Source organism: Setaria viridis, chromosome 5 (genome assembly GCF_005286985.2).
Source record: "Setaria viridis chromosome 5, Setaria_viridis_v4.0, whole genome shotgun sequence".
Taxonomy (NCBI): Eukaryota; Viridiplantae; Streptophyta; class Magnoliopsida; order Poales; family Poaceae; genus Setaria; species Setaria viridis.
The window spans coordinates 2,141,347-2,157,037 of record NC_048267.2 but is presented as its reverse complement, the minus strand read 5'-3'; the positions used below and the strand labels follow the sequence as shown (position 1 = coordinate 2,157,037).

The following is a 15,691-nucleotide window of genomic DNA, read 5'->3' as shown; positions in this document are numbered from 1 at the left end:
GTACGTTAATTTAGGTTGTTCGTCTCCAAACTCCTACCATGCATCCCTCTACACCCGAGAGCTACCGAATTCTACGAAATCCAGAATCCCTACCCAAAACTTTAACCCGCCGGAGTTAATGGAGGTTGCTGGACACGAAGAACAAGGGGCCAAGCAAGTCAGGAAAAGAAAAATCAATAGTAGCTAACTATGTACATGGACTAAGCCACAAAACATCAGAACTGACAGCAAAATCCTCTTATTCACAGCGTGCATACACATATTGATGAAAGTTCGAGAATGGAACAAAAAAATCCTTTTTTTTATTTACCACGCTATTGGCAGCGTGCCTACATAGAGGAACAGCTGTTGAAGGCCATGCAAGCGTATAGTATGCGCCTTACGGAACAAATAATCATTGTCCGAAAACCAACTGAAAATGACGCGACATGAATTTGACCAAAACTTAATCAATTCTGACGCTAGGATCTTGACGTACATTAGCCAGTAGGTTCCTTCAAATATCCGGTTACCAGAGGGCCCCACAAATCATGAGACCCGAATCTTCACAAAAAAAGTTACGAATCTCCAATTTAAAAATGAATGAGCAAGTACAGATGCGATCACCGTACACAACTCAATCAGCTTAACACCAAATTAAAGATAATGGAAGCTTCGCCAACGAGCAACGAGCTAAGCAACGATCAGGCAGCACCAACAAAACACGCCATCCATTATATTCGTCAACCACTTGGGTGTTGTTTGCTTGCTTGTTACTGGATACAGGTACGCCTGTAATGTGGTTCGTCTCAATCTCTTCGAACACGAACATAAGTACTCTCTTCGTTTCAAGTTGTACGTCATTTTAATTTTTTAATCAGTAATTGTTTGTATGCATCTAGACATACATTATATTTGGATGCATATAAATAGCTATGAAATCTAGAAAAGACAAGAGGACATGTAATTTAGGACGGAGGAGGTATATAAAATTGCAAAATCGATTCATGGCAGGATATATACGGGCACGGACTGATCCACGCGCGGCATTATATATAGTGTTTCTGTGTTTCGTCGTACCTAAAAAAATCGAATAGATGCCGATGCGTGCGAGAACAAATGAACGATGTTGTGAATGTCAAATCTACAGTTCTGTTGGCAGTTATTGCTTCAGTCCACCCGCTTTTTTTCTTGCCCTTCCTCTCGTCGACTGGCCGTCACGATGTCCATGCAGTGAGATATTGTGAAGCGCATCATGCATGTGCAGAAGCAAACAAATGGTAGTGATGCATATGAGCGCGACGACTGTGTCATCAACTTCCTGCAGATTTTGCAGCGCACCACCAAACCGATGCCACAAATGGCCGTCACGATGTCCACAAAAATTAGAAAAAATTTTGATTAATAACAATGCCTGACGGTACAGATTTGATGCCAACGTGAAGGTACATACCGACCACGAACTTAATTATCCCGCCGCACAAATTACAGGACGGTACGCAAGTACTCGCCGAACCATTTTTGTTTAGCCAGCCGGCCGCCCCATTGCCGTTGCACGGTTCACCGCATCGACAAAGCGTGCGTGCATGGAGGCGCACGGCTACGAAGCATCGCCAATGGCCAAAATGGCCAGGACGACGGCCTTTGCATTGATCGTCCGGCGTGTCCGGCTGCCTTGGCCTTTCCACGTAGCTTGCCTCCCGGGGCAGCAAAGCCCCGGCCGGGCGTGGGGCTCACCAACAACCGATCAACTACTAATCTGACGTGGATTAGGCCAAGGCAGCGTGCGTCCGTGCGTGGTTGCTGATCGCTTAATCCTTTTTTAATTTGGTCACAAACATCCGCTGATGGCACGTACGGCCTGCTCTGATGGTGGATGGATGGGATGGATCGAGGAAGAAACGAGACAGCGAACTGGCCCATCCGGTTAATTAATCCTTGACAGAGTCTTTTGCGTGTGCGTTTGCTTGTTGCCCATCCGGTTACATCTCACGGAACCTCAGCCTCAGGAGACAGGGAAGAAGCAAAGCAGCATCACATCGCAGGAGACAAGAGGGAAGAGGAGAAGAGTAGACGACTGAAGGCTAGCAAGAAGAAGAGCAGGAGCTCCTATAAGTACCCCCTCCCCTTCCCCTCTCTCTCTCCACCTCCCGGCCTCATCCGTTCCTCAGCTCTCAGCTCTAGCGGTACAGAGAGACAGGAGATCGTCGGAGCCGGCGGCGGTGTGTGGCCGTGGAACAAACGACTCTCTGCGCGCGGATCGAGGAGTTGGGGCTCGTCGCCGACCGTCAGCTTCGTCGCGAGGTCGGGCGGCGCGCAGTTCCGTGTTGTGAATGGTGAACGGCGAGGCGGAGGCGGAGTGCACGCGGGCGTCGCTGCTGGGGAGGTATGAGATCGGGCGCACCCTCGGGGAGGGCAACTTCGGCAAGGTGAAGCACGCGCGGCACCACGCCTCCGGCGCCCACTTCGCCATCAAGATCCTCGACCGCAGCAAGATCCTCTCGCTCCGCTTCGCCGACCAGGTGAGCTTGAGCACGCGCGCGCGCGTTTCCTTCTGAATTTCCCCTCTCCATTTCCTTCCTGGCTCGCCGCCGCTGGCCGTGGCTGGCCTGACCGACGAGCACCGCCCGGTTTAATTTCTTGCGCTGATGTGATGGTGTGATGATCAACAAACAACAGATAAGGAGGGAGATCGGGACATTGAAGCTGCTCAAGCACCCGAATGTCGTCCGCTTGCACGAGGTGCGTTGCGTGTCCCGCCCAACTTCAATCCCCCCTCCTCATTTCTCGAGTAAAATTTTTCTTGTCGGATGCTTCTCCTCTTTCCTGGACTCAGTTTTTTTCCTGGATTAATTAATTGTCACGATCTCATCTCCTGGAATTCCATGGGGTTCTTGCGGCACTAGAAACCTACGAACTTGCAGTGCTCCATAAGAGATTATTGATTGTAGACTAGTATCAAGATGTGCTAACTTGCAAGTAACGGAACGCTTGGCTTTTTCTTGAAACCACGATAAGGATTAGCCGTTTTGCTTGCGCGGACGAAATTCTGCGATAAAGAAACATTTCTCCTCTGCTCTCGTTGCTTGCTTCGCAAATGCTGTTCACGCGGAAAACACCGGGAGCGGGAGGGGGAGGGGGGCTTTGCCTGCAGCACCGGCGAAGTTTTCGCTGCTGGTTCTCGCGCGCACGCCAGGGATAACCACCGCCGCCGCACCCGCACGGCATCTCGCCGCAGTTTGCTCCGGCAGCTGTCCGTTTCGGTTCCACGAGCCGTCCTGGACGCGGTCTATTCACCAAGGCTGGGCTCAGCGCGGAACGCGTGCCTTCGCCTCGCCACATGCACGCAGCTGCTAGCCTCCTAGCACCATAGTCCATAGACGCCGGCCAGGAGGTTCACGGGCTCTTCTTCCCTTCAAAAGAAAAAAAGGAATTTCACGGGATCCTTGAAGCTCTGAAAAAAATTGCGCGAAAACGTTGTGATTCGCTCAGATTTTTGTGAAATCTTTTGTAACACAAAAAAGGAATATCTTCATTCTTGTGAAAGACGTTGCATTTCAACCGACAACCGAGACTTGGCTCTCTATGTTTAGGGTGTTTGGATACCTTTTGCTAAACTTTAGCACATGTCATATCAGATGTTTGGATACTAATTAGTAGTATTAAATATAGTCTAATTACAAACTAATTGCACGGATGAAGTATAATTCACGAGATGAATCTCTTAAACCTAACTAGTTAATGATTCGATAATACGGTGGTACAGTAACCATTTGCTAATGATGGATTAATTAGCCTTAATAGATTCATCTCGCGAATTAGACTCCATCTGTATAATTAATTTTATAATTAACTTATATTTAATTCTTCCCATTCGACCGATGTTACCTACTAGCACCTGGAATTCGATTCCTGAAACCATCGTCATGCTGAAAGCGTCAGATACGTCTCTGCGGAACTCTCTCGGCAAGCGAGCCCAGCCGACGACGGTTTCCGCTCCCCACAGTACTACGACGAGTAGCACGGAGGGCCGGGCCCACCTGGTGGCACGCATATTATATGCCTCTTGGGCTACCTGTCGAGCCATCTGGCCGGCTCCTAGGCGGGCCCCGCCGCCTGCCCCGCACGCAGCGGCCCTGCTGGAGCCTGGGCCCCGCCGCGTCGGCCTCACACCGGCCCGGTACATCTGGCCAGGCAGGTCTATCTCTACAGTACACACGTACCCTCTCGAGCCGTTGCACCAAGTCATCCACAAATCGCGTGGGCCCCGCTTGCGACACTTGTCAAGCGGGCCCCGCACACGTGTTCGGCGGCCCACAACTCTGCTTGCCTCTCTCTCGCTCTCTGAAGTCGGGAGTCGGGACGGGATGGTTGAACAGTGTGGCGATAGGTTTGGAGGGGCAAGAGGCTCGCCAGCTCCGCCACCTAACGAGAGCTTTTCCCCTTCCTCCTCGCCCTCGCGTCAACTGACATCGAGTACGGCTAGTACCAGTAAAGAAGACCTCAGCATTCTTGCCAATAATTGCGATGAGCCTCACAATAGATGCGGGGAAAAGAAGACGGAATTTGGGAGAAACGATAGATGCAGGGAAAAGTTGTGGGTGTGATCGTCCACGCCAAATTTGTCTACGCGGCAGCCGGTTGTTGCTGTCACTACTCGCTATCTCTAGACCATTATCTGGTCCTGCAGTGCAATTTGCAAGGCCCATGTCTCATCCAGGACATAATTACTGAAAAAATATCAGAATCCAGTCCGCTGGGGGGGTTATAAGAGCAATAATTCGTTGATCTGTGTGGAACTGGAAGGTCGGAAAGGAAGGATCTGTGATTGATGTTGGGATGAACCATTTTTCTGCAGGTTGCTGCTAGCAAAACGAAGATTTACATGGTGCTTGAGTTCGTCAACGGCGGCGAGCTTTTTGACAAGATTGTAAGCCACCAAAACCGCATCGAAAATGTTGCTCCTTTTCTTGTAAGAAACTAAAAACCAGCACCACATGTTAGATTCTAACGCTCTTTTCTCCTTCCGCTGCTACTATGAAAGGCTATAAAGGGAAAACTGTCTGAGAATGAGGGAAGGAGGCTTTTCCAGCAGCTGATTGATGGCGTGAGCTATTGCCATGATAAAGGTGTCTACCACAGGGACCTTAAGGTATTCAAAATACTTAATCTGTAATTATATTCGAACTGTAAACGCCGGAACTGTTTATCAGTTTGAATGCTCTTGCATCATATATGTACCAGCATGGAACTCAAAGAAGGATTTGATTCCTCTGTGACAGCTGTATTCTTCTTTACTCTACTATTACAGCCAGAGAACGTTCTCGTTGATCGGAAAGGCAACATCAAGATCTCCGACTTTGGTCTTAGCGCTTTACCTCAACATCTCGGGGTAAGATGATATGATTTGATCAGCTGTACTCTGTACATAATTATGGCTCTATTGCATAATTTACTGAACGACGTGCACTTCACAACTTTCAGAATGATGGACTTCTGCACACAACATGTGGCAGCCCCAATTACATCGCTCCTGAGGTATTAACCAACAACAGAAAGTAGTACGAGACAAGCAATTTCATTCATTTGTCCTGTAGGTGCTAATTCTGCGACAAATTCATGCAGGTTTTGCAAAATAGAGGTTACGATGGCTCCTTGTCAGATATCTGGTCTTGTGGAGTAATCCTATATGTAATGCTTGTTGGTTCCCTTCCCTTCGATGATAGGAATCTTGTTGTTCTCTATCAGAAGGTTGGTATTAGTACAATCAGCTTTGAACTCTGCTCTATATAAAAGTTCAGACCATCCTGATGGTGCCAAATTATTATGTTACTCTAGATTTTCAAGGGGGACTGTCAGATCCCGAGATGGCTTTCACCTGCTGCACAGGACCTTCTTAGGAAGATTCTTGAACCAAATCCGATGAAAAGGATTGACATCACGGGTATCAAACAGCATGAGTGGTTTCAGAAGGACTACATTCCTGCTGTTCCATACGATGACGATGAAGATGTACTTCCTGGTTTAGTTCTCCCAATCAAAGAGGTATATACAGTTAGGAGAGAACTTAGGAATAGGATAAAGTAGTCAATACCTTCTGTTTCATGTTCATTGAAGCTGACCTTTGATTTCTTGTTCTTGAAGCAAATTGATGAACCAGCACAAGAAAAGCGAACTCATATCAATGCTTTTCAGTTGATCGGAATGGCTTCGTCCCTTGATCTTTCTGGTTTCTTCGAGGAAGAGGTTTGTATCTTTACAGTTTCTTTTCATTTATTTCTTCTATGTCATCCAGATCTCAATCAAAAAATATTTTGTACAGTTCAATTAACATCACGGCAGTATTATAAGCCAGCACTCGTCTCTTGTATCTTGAAATAATTGTGGGCACTCATATGAACATGTCTGGATACCTGCACATTCAGAGTTGTGTGTTGATAACGAAGCCTGAATAATTCACCTGACTTTTATGGTTGATGGATTCATTGCAGGATGTCGCTCAAAGAAAGATTCGGTTCACATCAATGCATCCACCCAAAGATTTATTTGACAAGATTGAGAATGTCGTGACAGAGATGGGATTCAAAGTTCATAGGGGACCGAGCAAGGTAGATAAGCATGGGATTTTCATCATAACATTGTTCTTACAGACATGGTAGGAGAGCTGAAATGAACTAAAAGTCTGGTGTTTTGCAGCTCAAAGTATTGAAAAATTGCAAAGGTTCCAAGAACTCCAGGAATCCCTCATCATTTTTGGTGTGCACTGAGGTAAAATGATGCAGGACACCTTCCTTCTGTTCAATGCAGAAAGGAATAAATACCAGTTGAAACTTACAGTACAATTCTGACCTTCCAGGTGTTTGAGCTAGGGCCATCTTTGTATGTCGTAGAACTGAAGAAATCCCATGGAGACTCTACATTGTATAGACAGGTAACCATGCACACCAGTACTTACCATCACTGTTTATCAGATAAACTAGTGGAGTTGTATGTCCATTGCTGCATCTAAAAGTGCAACTGCGGAAATGTTTGGCAGCTATGTGAGAGGCTCTCAGACGAGCTGGGGGTGTGCAAGACAGAGGAGATTATGAGGACCGAATCGCTGGGTGACTCAGATATGTCCAGTGTCGACGGCGAAGCACTACCTTTGTCTGGTTTCTGATCATTGCTTCCCTGCGTGGTTTTAGGCACAGGGGATGAGGAACATACTCGTTCCTGATGCAGTTCTAGGTTAGGGTCATGTACAAAGCGAGTGGCGCAAATTGGCCACCGGGTTGAATATATACTCCTTCCGTTCGCGAAAGTATGACGTTTCCGACCGGTTCGGGGAAATTAAGGAACCGACGAATTTACTCTTTTGCCCAAACACCGCTCGTCAATTCGTCGATGCAGCTCCGACCTGAATAAGATAGCGCCGCCGCGCTCCTCGTGGGACGGCATGGAGCTCAAAATTGGGTTCCTCACCCTGGACACCTCCTCCACACAGTCTGAGGCCTGAGGCCCTCCCCGTCCACCCTCCCTCTGCCACGGCACCGGTGCTGCATCCAGGCAAGGCGACGCCGCCGACATGGGACGTCCTCTCCTCGAGCCAGCTTTGCCCAGCCATGGCCCATGATTCCTCCCGCACACCACGCCTCTGTCTGTCCTCGACAGCTCGTTGGTCACTTATCCCCTGACGCCGGACCATAGCAGGTCGCGGAGCAGCGCCATCAACAGGCAAGTTTTGAAGGATCTGGGCAGGTCCCAATCTGATCCGGGCAGCGTAGGTGCGGAGGATGCTGCCTCACACGGGATGCAGTCATCTTGAGCTGCAAGATGTGGAGGTTGGGGGCAGCACGCGGGAGTTGTGGATGGCGGCGGCGACGCGGGAGCAAGGACGATGCGCGGGGTATCGGAGGTTGCGAGGAAGACGCGGGAGCAAGCACTTGAACTAAAACGTCATATATTTGGTGGTCATTCTAATTTGAACTGGAGCGTCAAATGAAAACGAACGGAAGAGTATATAAGAAACGATTTGTTGTAGCCTGTCTCTTCCCCGGATCCTCATTGTGATCCATAATTAATTACTGCAAAATCATGTTCATTTTTTAAAAGGACGCTATTGCTAAATCACCAGCAACGGATGCTGATGCAGAAATCTGGTTGATCATGATGTGAGAAGCAGGGTCCAGTACTGTTCACAGTCATAGCAATCAAGTACAGTCCAAAGTAATTTAGTAGCTCAAGAAAACAAATTACTACTTCCTTCAAATCAGAGAAACTGAGCTAAGGGCAAGATTCACAGAGGCAGGTGGACTAAGCAATGGAGGAAACTCTCCAGACTGATAAAATGCACTCCAGTTGTAGTCATTTCATCCTGTCAGTATAAACAGATACAGCACACTTCAATGCAAGCAAAATCTGTTCAAAAAACATTGCAAGGAAAAACACACAACAACTGTATGTATATCTAGATAACTTCAGAAGCTTTATCTCTTGGGGGTTTTGAAGTTTAAATCTGCATATGGCATCAAGTTTAAATCTTGCAATGTTCAAGAAAACAAATGACTGCATCCAAATCAGAGGAACTAAGCTAGAGAAAAAGATATGCAGAGACGAACAAAGCAACGGAGGAAACTTCAGATTGATAAAATGCACTCCAGTTGTAGTTATTTCAGCCTGTCAATATAAACAGATATAGCACACTGCAACATTGCAAGAAAAATCTGTTAAAGAAACATTGCAAGCAAAAACGCACAACTGTATGGATATTGAGATAACTTCAGAAGCTCTACCTTTTGGGAGTTTTGAAGATTAAATCTGCATATGGCATCAATTTCAGAATACCTGCACCCATTACATTGTTCACTGCTAAATTGCTAATAGCATCATACATGGCAACATGGAATGTCAAACCAAGATATACGATACGATACATGTCAGACGAACAAACGATTCAACCAGAACAGATCTCAACTATAATTCTGGGGCACACGAATGCAGCATATGTACCCCATATATCTGAAATCACTGACCAAGAACTAAACAAGTTTTGATAAAGTATAGTAAGGAAACACCTCCCTTCAATTTGACGACATCAAGCTCGATCCAGAGCATCGTTACATCTCCTCATCATCATCCGGAATCTTGTCCTGGAACAGTTGCAGCGTCCTCTGCATCTTGGGGGGCTTGGGGCTGGCGCTGACCTTGTTGTCGGCCGGGAATAGCTGCAGCGTCCGCGGCGCCGGCGGGGGGCTGGCCCTGGCGGCTTCGGCGGCAGCCATCGCCATCTCCTTGACGCCAAACAGGTCCAGCGTCCGCGGCGGCGTGGGGTTAGCCCTGGAGGACTCGGCTGCTGCCATCGTCACCTCATTGGCGCCGAACCGCGGCGGCGACCATGACGACCACGGTGGCGTGTGGCTGGAGTCGGCGCCGGGAGCCACCGCCGCCGCCGTGGCGCACCCCGTGCCAATGCTCAGCGCGGCCAGAGGTGGCATCGTGCGGTGGTGCACCAGAAGCGCTTCCTCCTTGTTCGCCTGACTACCTTCTCCAGACGCGGCCAGGTGATCCTCGTGCGGCGGCGGCGCGTCCACGATGTTCGTTCCACTGCCTTGTTCCGGCGCCGCCAGGCGATCATTCCCGGCGGCCTGCAGTGGCACCACCGGCCGGGGGTGCAAGTTCCAGGGCGGCTCCTGCCCATCGAGGCCGAGGGCCACGCTGACGGCGCGGTATGCCCTCCTCCGCGCGACCTCGGCCTCCCGGGCCATCCGCTCCGCCGCGGCGCTCGCCGCGGCCGCTTCATGCTTGAGGAGCGCCAGCGCCGTCCGCGCCGCCAGCAGGAGCACCCTCGCGGCGCGCGTGTCGAGCGGCACCCCGCAGGGCGGCGCGTAGGTGAAGGGCCTCCCCTCCTCGGCCGCGGTGCAGGCGGGGCAGACGAAGCCGCCTCCGTCGGCGGGGTAGAGGCAGGCCAGGTGCGCGACGGCACTGCGGCAGACGCGGCAGGTGGCGGTCGGGGCGGGCGGGGCCATGAGGGGGTCGCCATCGTCGTAGTGGGACGACGGCGAGGTGACGATGAAAAAGCAGCAGCAGCAGTAGAGCGAGCGATCGGAGAGGAGGATGCAGGAGCTGCAGAGGCGGTAGCGCTCGCCGCGGCGGTACGCGTGGTGTAGTGGCCAGGTGTCCAGGTCGGAGGCGCAGCCGTTGCCGTTGCAGCCGTGGGGCTTCCCGAATGGCCCCGACCTCGACGAGGAATTCATCGGAGGCGCTGGGCCGTCGGGAGAAGAGGAAACGGTGTTAGTCGATTAGGGTTTCTAGAGAGAAAAAAAGGATGGCCCCCCAATATTTCACAAATCAGCAAAATCTCAGCCCAAACTAGTGCAAAATCTCCATAGAGGTAGAGAATACCTGTCAGAATCTCTTTCCCCTTCTCTTTAGCCATGAGAAATTTCTTGATAGGGCCACTACTTGTCGGCGAAGGAGATCCGGCTACAGCGGTACGACACGGGTACAGAGGATGAGCAATACACTAAGATTGAGGGTCCACCGCAATTTCCACAATAGATCTTGAGTACACGGATAGTTTATCTATGACGCGCACCGAGAGATAGGTGCATCGTTGAATGTGGAAGAAGGTGGAATGGCTGCGGCTAGGTTTTAGAGTGTGGACGGGTTATTTATGGTAGAGTGCTTGGACCACGGAGGGAGAGGGGAGCAGGTGGCGGCTAGGGTTTCGAGACAAGGTTGTCAAATCCCAATCATCATGCTTATGTCATAGTAAAAAAACCCAACTGGTTCGCTGGTTCAACAAGAAAACCAGGAACCTGTGACCTCACTAGTCAAATTCAACTAAAATATCAGCCAAGCAGTTGACCAATAAGAATGAATACTACAAAATATCAAAAAAAAAGTTAATGCCCTAAAGAGGGAAACAAACCCACGGTGCTCCAGGCCGATGTGCATAGTTGGATGCACATCGAACGGTGCAGCTTGGGAGCGCTTTGGACTGGGGCTGTGATTTTGAAAAAGTATGAGGGGGCTAAAATGCAAATTGCATCTCCAATAGTGCTGTGAGTTGCACCGTCCGATGTGCATCCAATGATGCACATTCGACCACGAGCATGGGAACATCAGCCAGTGCAGGAGCACAAGAACTTTTCTCATGTACATCATTATCGAATGTGAAGAAGATGGATTGTTGGTGGCTAGGTTTTAGAGTATAGATGGGTTATTTATGATAGACCATGCATGCCATGGAGGAGAGGAGAGCGAATGGTGACTAGAGTTTGGGGATAAAGTTGTCAAAACCCAATCATCATTATCACATTATGATTTCGTAGTAAAAAAACATGCCAGTTCTCTAGTTGAACAAGAAAAACAAAGAAACGGTGACCTCACTAGTTCGATTGAACTAAAATATCATCAAAGCAGGTGGACCAATAGGATTGGACAGCACCAATGGTTGAGCTACTATAAAATAGATTTAAATGTGGTAAAGCTGTAATCAAACCAACAACCTCAAGAACAGCACACAAGAAGCTCACCAATGCTGACAAAACCAAATATGCTTAGTTATTTTGCGAAGATAATGTGAAAAAAATTCTAATTTTACATTATATTTCATAGATATGTTACTTGAAATAATTAATTTGTTACTTTTTTATAAATGGATTGTACGGTTGTTAAACCAGCTCATCGGCTCTCATTCGGTCCTTTTTTCTATGGCAAATGGTTATCGCCAAATTTGGAGCTAGAGATGAGGGTGATTGATGTATCCAATTGAACTATTATGGTCTTATTTTTTTAATTAAAATCGATATTTGAGCTATTTATTTTTATCCTATACACTTGAAATCTTACACGGATCTCAAAGCTAACAAATACTTGTTGAGATCCTAGTTGAGCCATAATGAAGCTACCCGGATAGTAAGATCTAGCCAATTATGATTTCAATGATCTTACTCAAGGAAGATTAAATCATAGACGACGATTACATATTACATCCAAGAAAGGTCTGCAATCTCTAATGAACAAACATGCTCCATTCCCTCTCGCTTTTATTTGGCCATGCCATCAAGTATTGCGGGCCTTTAGATCGAGGTATAGCTTGATCTCTACCGTTTATTTCGCTGCCTTTCTAACGTGATTCTAGATAACGCATGGCTCTTGCTGATAGATCACGGAAAGGCTCGAGTCTAGAGCCGTGACTCTCCGAAGCTAGCACACGCCGCTCACCCTCCACATAAACCTTCCTCTAATGCTACATCTCCCTCTCCACCTCATTGGTGCAATGGGACCCCAACACATCGCTCTCTCCCACATTCCAAGAGGCGATGACGACCACCATTGGGTCGACCACATGAGGAGAGAGCTTCAATGACGGATCATGGAGGCTCGGGCACCAGCACCAGTAGATATGAGTGCGCTACCACTGCAGGTGAACCTCCTCTTTGTGCACTGGCTCTTGCACCCCCAGTCTCATTCACAAGGTCAAGCTGTTCAATACCAGGACGATGTGGGCCGCAATGTTGGCATCACCGTGTATTTTTACCACAATATGACTTCTATTTAACCGGCGGAAGGAAGATGGAGAACAACAAAGAAGATAGTGAAGAAAAATAGAAGTGGAGCTGCAGGATGTAAGGCAACAATTGCAAATGCTAAATTGAACGCAAGAGATGTCGAACCTTCTACAGACGCTTCCTCATCTAGCGTTATATCCAAAAAAGCTTCTGGCATTTCTCCAATCAAGACAAGACAAACTATGGCAACAGTTTATCATTTTGTAAAAAAGGTATTACCCCTCCTTTTGCTGTAAAAATGGGTATTATGCAGCTGCATCTAATTAAGTGCTTACTCCCAACCGGAAAGACACTAAGTACCTACTGTAGGATCCATTAGACTAAAATTTACATTACGGGAGAACTGACCTTCCATCCTATTGCTTTTGTCCCGGTTGACTTTGGACCCGGGATTACCTTTAGTTCCGGGTCAAAAATGAGGCACCGAAGGCACCAATAGGAGGCGCTTTAGTCCCGGTTGTAACGGCTAAAAAATCTGGCACCGACGCCCCTTCCTTTAGTCCCGGTTGGAAGCCCCACTTTTGTCCCGGTTGCCCCCTTTTGTCCCGGTTGGCAACTGGGACAAAAGGGGGAGCCTTTAGTCCCAGTTGGTGGATCCAACCGGGACAAAACACCCTTCCCATGCGACCCCCCTCTCTCCACATTATCTTCTCCTCACACCCTTCCTTCCTTATCCTCGCGCAACACTCTCTCCCTGCTTTCTCCTCCACCGGTGCCTCCTCTCCCTCTCCTCCTCTCTCCTCTTTGCGCCGTCGCCGCCCCCTCCTCTCCTGCCCCCCTCCCCCCTCTGCTGCCCCTCCCCTTCCCCCTCTGCTCGTGGCAGTGGGACGAGGGCAAGGTAGTAGGCGTGCGGAGGAGCGGCGCCAGCCAGCCGGAGGTGGCCCCGCGAGCTGGCGCGGGCGGGTGACGGGTGGCTGAGCAGCGGCGGGCGCAGCGCAGGCGGGAGGGCGGTGGAGGCGGGTGGTGGCGGGCGGAGGTGGAGCTGAGGCGGGAGGTGGGCGGGAGGGCGGGGGGCGAGCGAGCAGGCATAGGCGGTGGGCGGAGGCGGGCGGGCGACAAGCCGGCGCTGGTGGCCCATTTTTTTTTATTTTTTTAACCTTTTTAGTCCCGATTAGTATTACCAACTGGGACTCTAGGGGGTCTTTAGTCCCGGATGAATGACCTAGAACTAAAGGACCCCCTTTTATCTTGAAAACTTAGTCCCGGTTGGATTTTTGGGATCTATGACCCTATCCAACCGGGACTAAAGTCGCGTTTCCTAGTAGTGTTAGCATTTAGTAACTAAATTGTGTTTTTTCTATCAGTTCCTATGTATGTATACTCCAGACAATGTGTTGATACCTAAAAAGACGGTTAAGAAGGGCAACGGGCTAAAAAAAATAATGGCAAACCTGCAGTATTGCGTGGCAAGGCCGCGCCTGTAGTTGTAGTAGAGTATAGAGATACACGATTGGTCTGAGTTGACAAAACAATTGGCAACAATTGTTATTTTCCTATAGGCATGTTGGACTGGGTTGGGATCTAGCACATACATACTTTCACACAACTTTTACGACTGCACCCATGTTAGATCGAAAAACTCATCTCAAATAGATTCATTACTTTCCTAATCTCAAGTAACTGTGCCTTGAAGTAAATGGTTAAATAGATATCATTTTAAGTACTTCATATTTCATGATCTTGTTTTATTCAAATAAAATTAGAGCTCGATCTTAATAATCATGATTTTACTATTATTTCATTATGCTAAATATATTATTTAAACAATAAACATACCTAATTTTTTGTTGTAAAAATGTTTTTCTTTGGAAAATCATCATATTAAATTATTTTTTGAAAAAATAAACTAATTGTGAATTCATGTTTTGTCTGTCCAAAACAACATATATTAGTGGCTGAAGGGGTTATTTCCCACCTGGTTGAACCGTCTAAGATACTAGTTTTGAATAAGGCGACCGATGGAAGGGGTGAAGGCAAGGCGGCTATGGGCCTTGAGATTTTGCAAGACAATTTTTTTTCATAATGATCATGTTTGGATATTTATTTGGATTTATTTTGAGTAATGAAAGGGTCTTGATGTCACCAAGTGAGGGGTGAATAGGTGATTTTAGAAAAATATAACTTAGCAGTGGATTAGATCAACAGATGTTCCCACACCTTATCATCAAAGAATCCGATACGGGTAGGTTCCGAAGATTCCGATAACATACTGGATACACTGAAAATGGCAATGCAAAGTACTGAATATGAAATTAAACTTCGCCTATAGTGAGTTCTAGTTCAAACCACTTGGAGACCTGTATTCCAAATGATGATTCCAAGTACATCCACGTAGCACCTACACTCAAGATCACATGAGCAAGTAGATCAGGCAAAAACAAAGTAAAGAGAGCAAAAACTCAAGAATAATAAGAACAAGAAAGTGGACACATGATTTGTTTACTGAAGTTCAGCTATTTCCAAAGAAGAATTTAGTCTTTGTTGAGGAGCTCCCAAATAAAGGAGGCGGGTCTCTTTCAATCACTTACCCTCAGGTGTATGTACCCGAACTCCCAAAAACCTAACCATTACATTCATCTTAGTTAAGTGTCAGATATTCTAGCTCTGTGTCGGAATGCTCCAGCACCCACAATAGAAACCAGCCAGTACCGTATCGGATACTCCAACATATTGCCAAAAACTCCAGTAATTTCAACACCGAAAGCCTTGCTAGAATGAGGGTGTTCTGACCTCATGTTGGATACTCCGGCAAGCAAGAGAACCGACACCAGACTCCTAGCACCGGAGCATTCGGACACCCTGAGAGAAATTTCGGTACAATCAGCCTGAAGACCTCCTGAAATAAGGATATTCCGACACACCCAGGTTATTAGGCTGAGAGTGAGTGTTGTGCTATATATGTCTCTCTAATGTTAACACTTAGGTTGTTTTGTTAATTTGAGAATGAGATTAGTCAAAACATTCAATGTCACATCCCTCTTGATAGCGCGACATACCTATAGCGGAGATTGTTTATTTTGCTGCTTCATTCATTTGTTTTTGGGCAGAGCTGCAAAAGGGAGAAGACATGATGCAGCTGGAGGAGGGAGCTGCAAAAGGGAGAAGACATGATGCAGCTGGAGGAGGGAGCATCAGCCAGGATATTCCTAGATCAT

At 47.8% G+C, this 15,691-nt stretch overlaps 2 protein-coding genes across 2 annotated transcripts; one reads left to right on the top strand and one right to left on the bottom strand.

Annotated features, from left to right (window-relative positions):
- The first annotated feature begins 1,983 nt into the window (after nucleotides 1–1,983).
- LOC117858554 (CBL-interacting protein kinase 1) lies at nucleotides 1,984–7,282 on the top strand. The gene is made up of 13 exons (XM_034741636.2): nucleotides 1,984–2,501; nucleotides 2,659–2,721; nucleotides 4,838–4,909; nucleotides 5,024–5,131; nucleotides 5,291–5,371; nucleotides 5,464–5,517; nucleotides 5,605–5,730; nucleotides 5,818–6,024; nucleotides 6,124–6,225; nucleotides 6,471–6,587; nucleotides 6,676–6,747; nucleotides 6,836–6,910; nucleotides 7,016–7,282. Exons 1-13 carry the CDS (start codon nucleotides 2,313–2,315, stop codon nucleotides 7,139–7,141), a joined length of 1,392 nt encoding a protein of 463 aa, XP_034597527.1. The 5' UTR covers nucleotides 1,984–2,312; the 3' UTR covers nucleotides 7,142–7,282.
- Nucleotides 7,283–8,913: 1,631 nt separating this feature from the next.
- Nucleotides 8,914–10,399, bottom strand: LOC117859328 (uncharacterized). Its single transcript, XM_072293662.1, has one exon. The coding sequence runs from the start codon at nucleotides 10,212–10,214 to the stop codon at nucleotides 9,078–9,080; it is 1,137 nt and encodes a 378-aa protein (XP_072149763.1). The 5' UTR covers nucleotides 10,215–10,399; the 3' UTR covers nucleotides 8,914–9,077.
- Nucleotides 10,400–15,691: the final 5,292 nt, after the last annotated feature.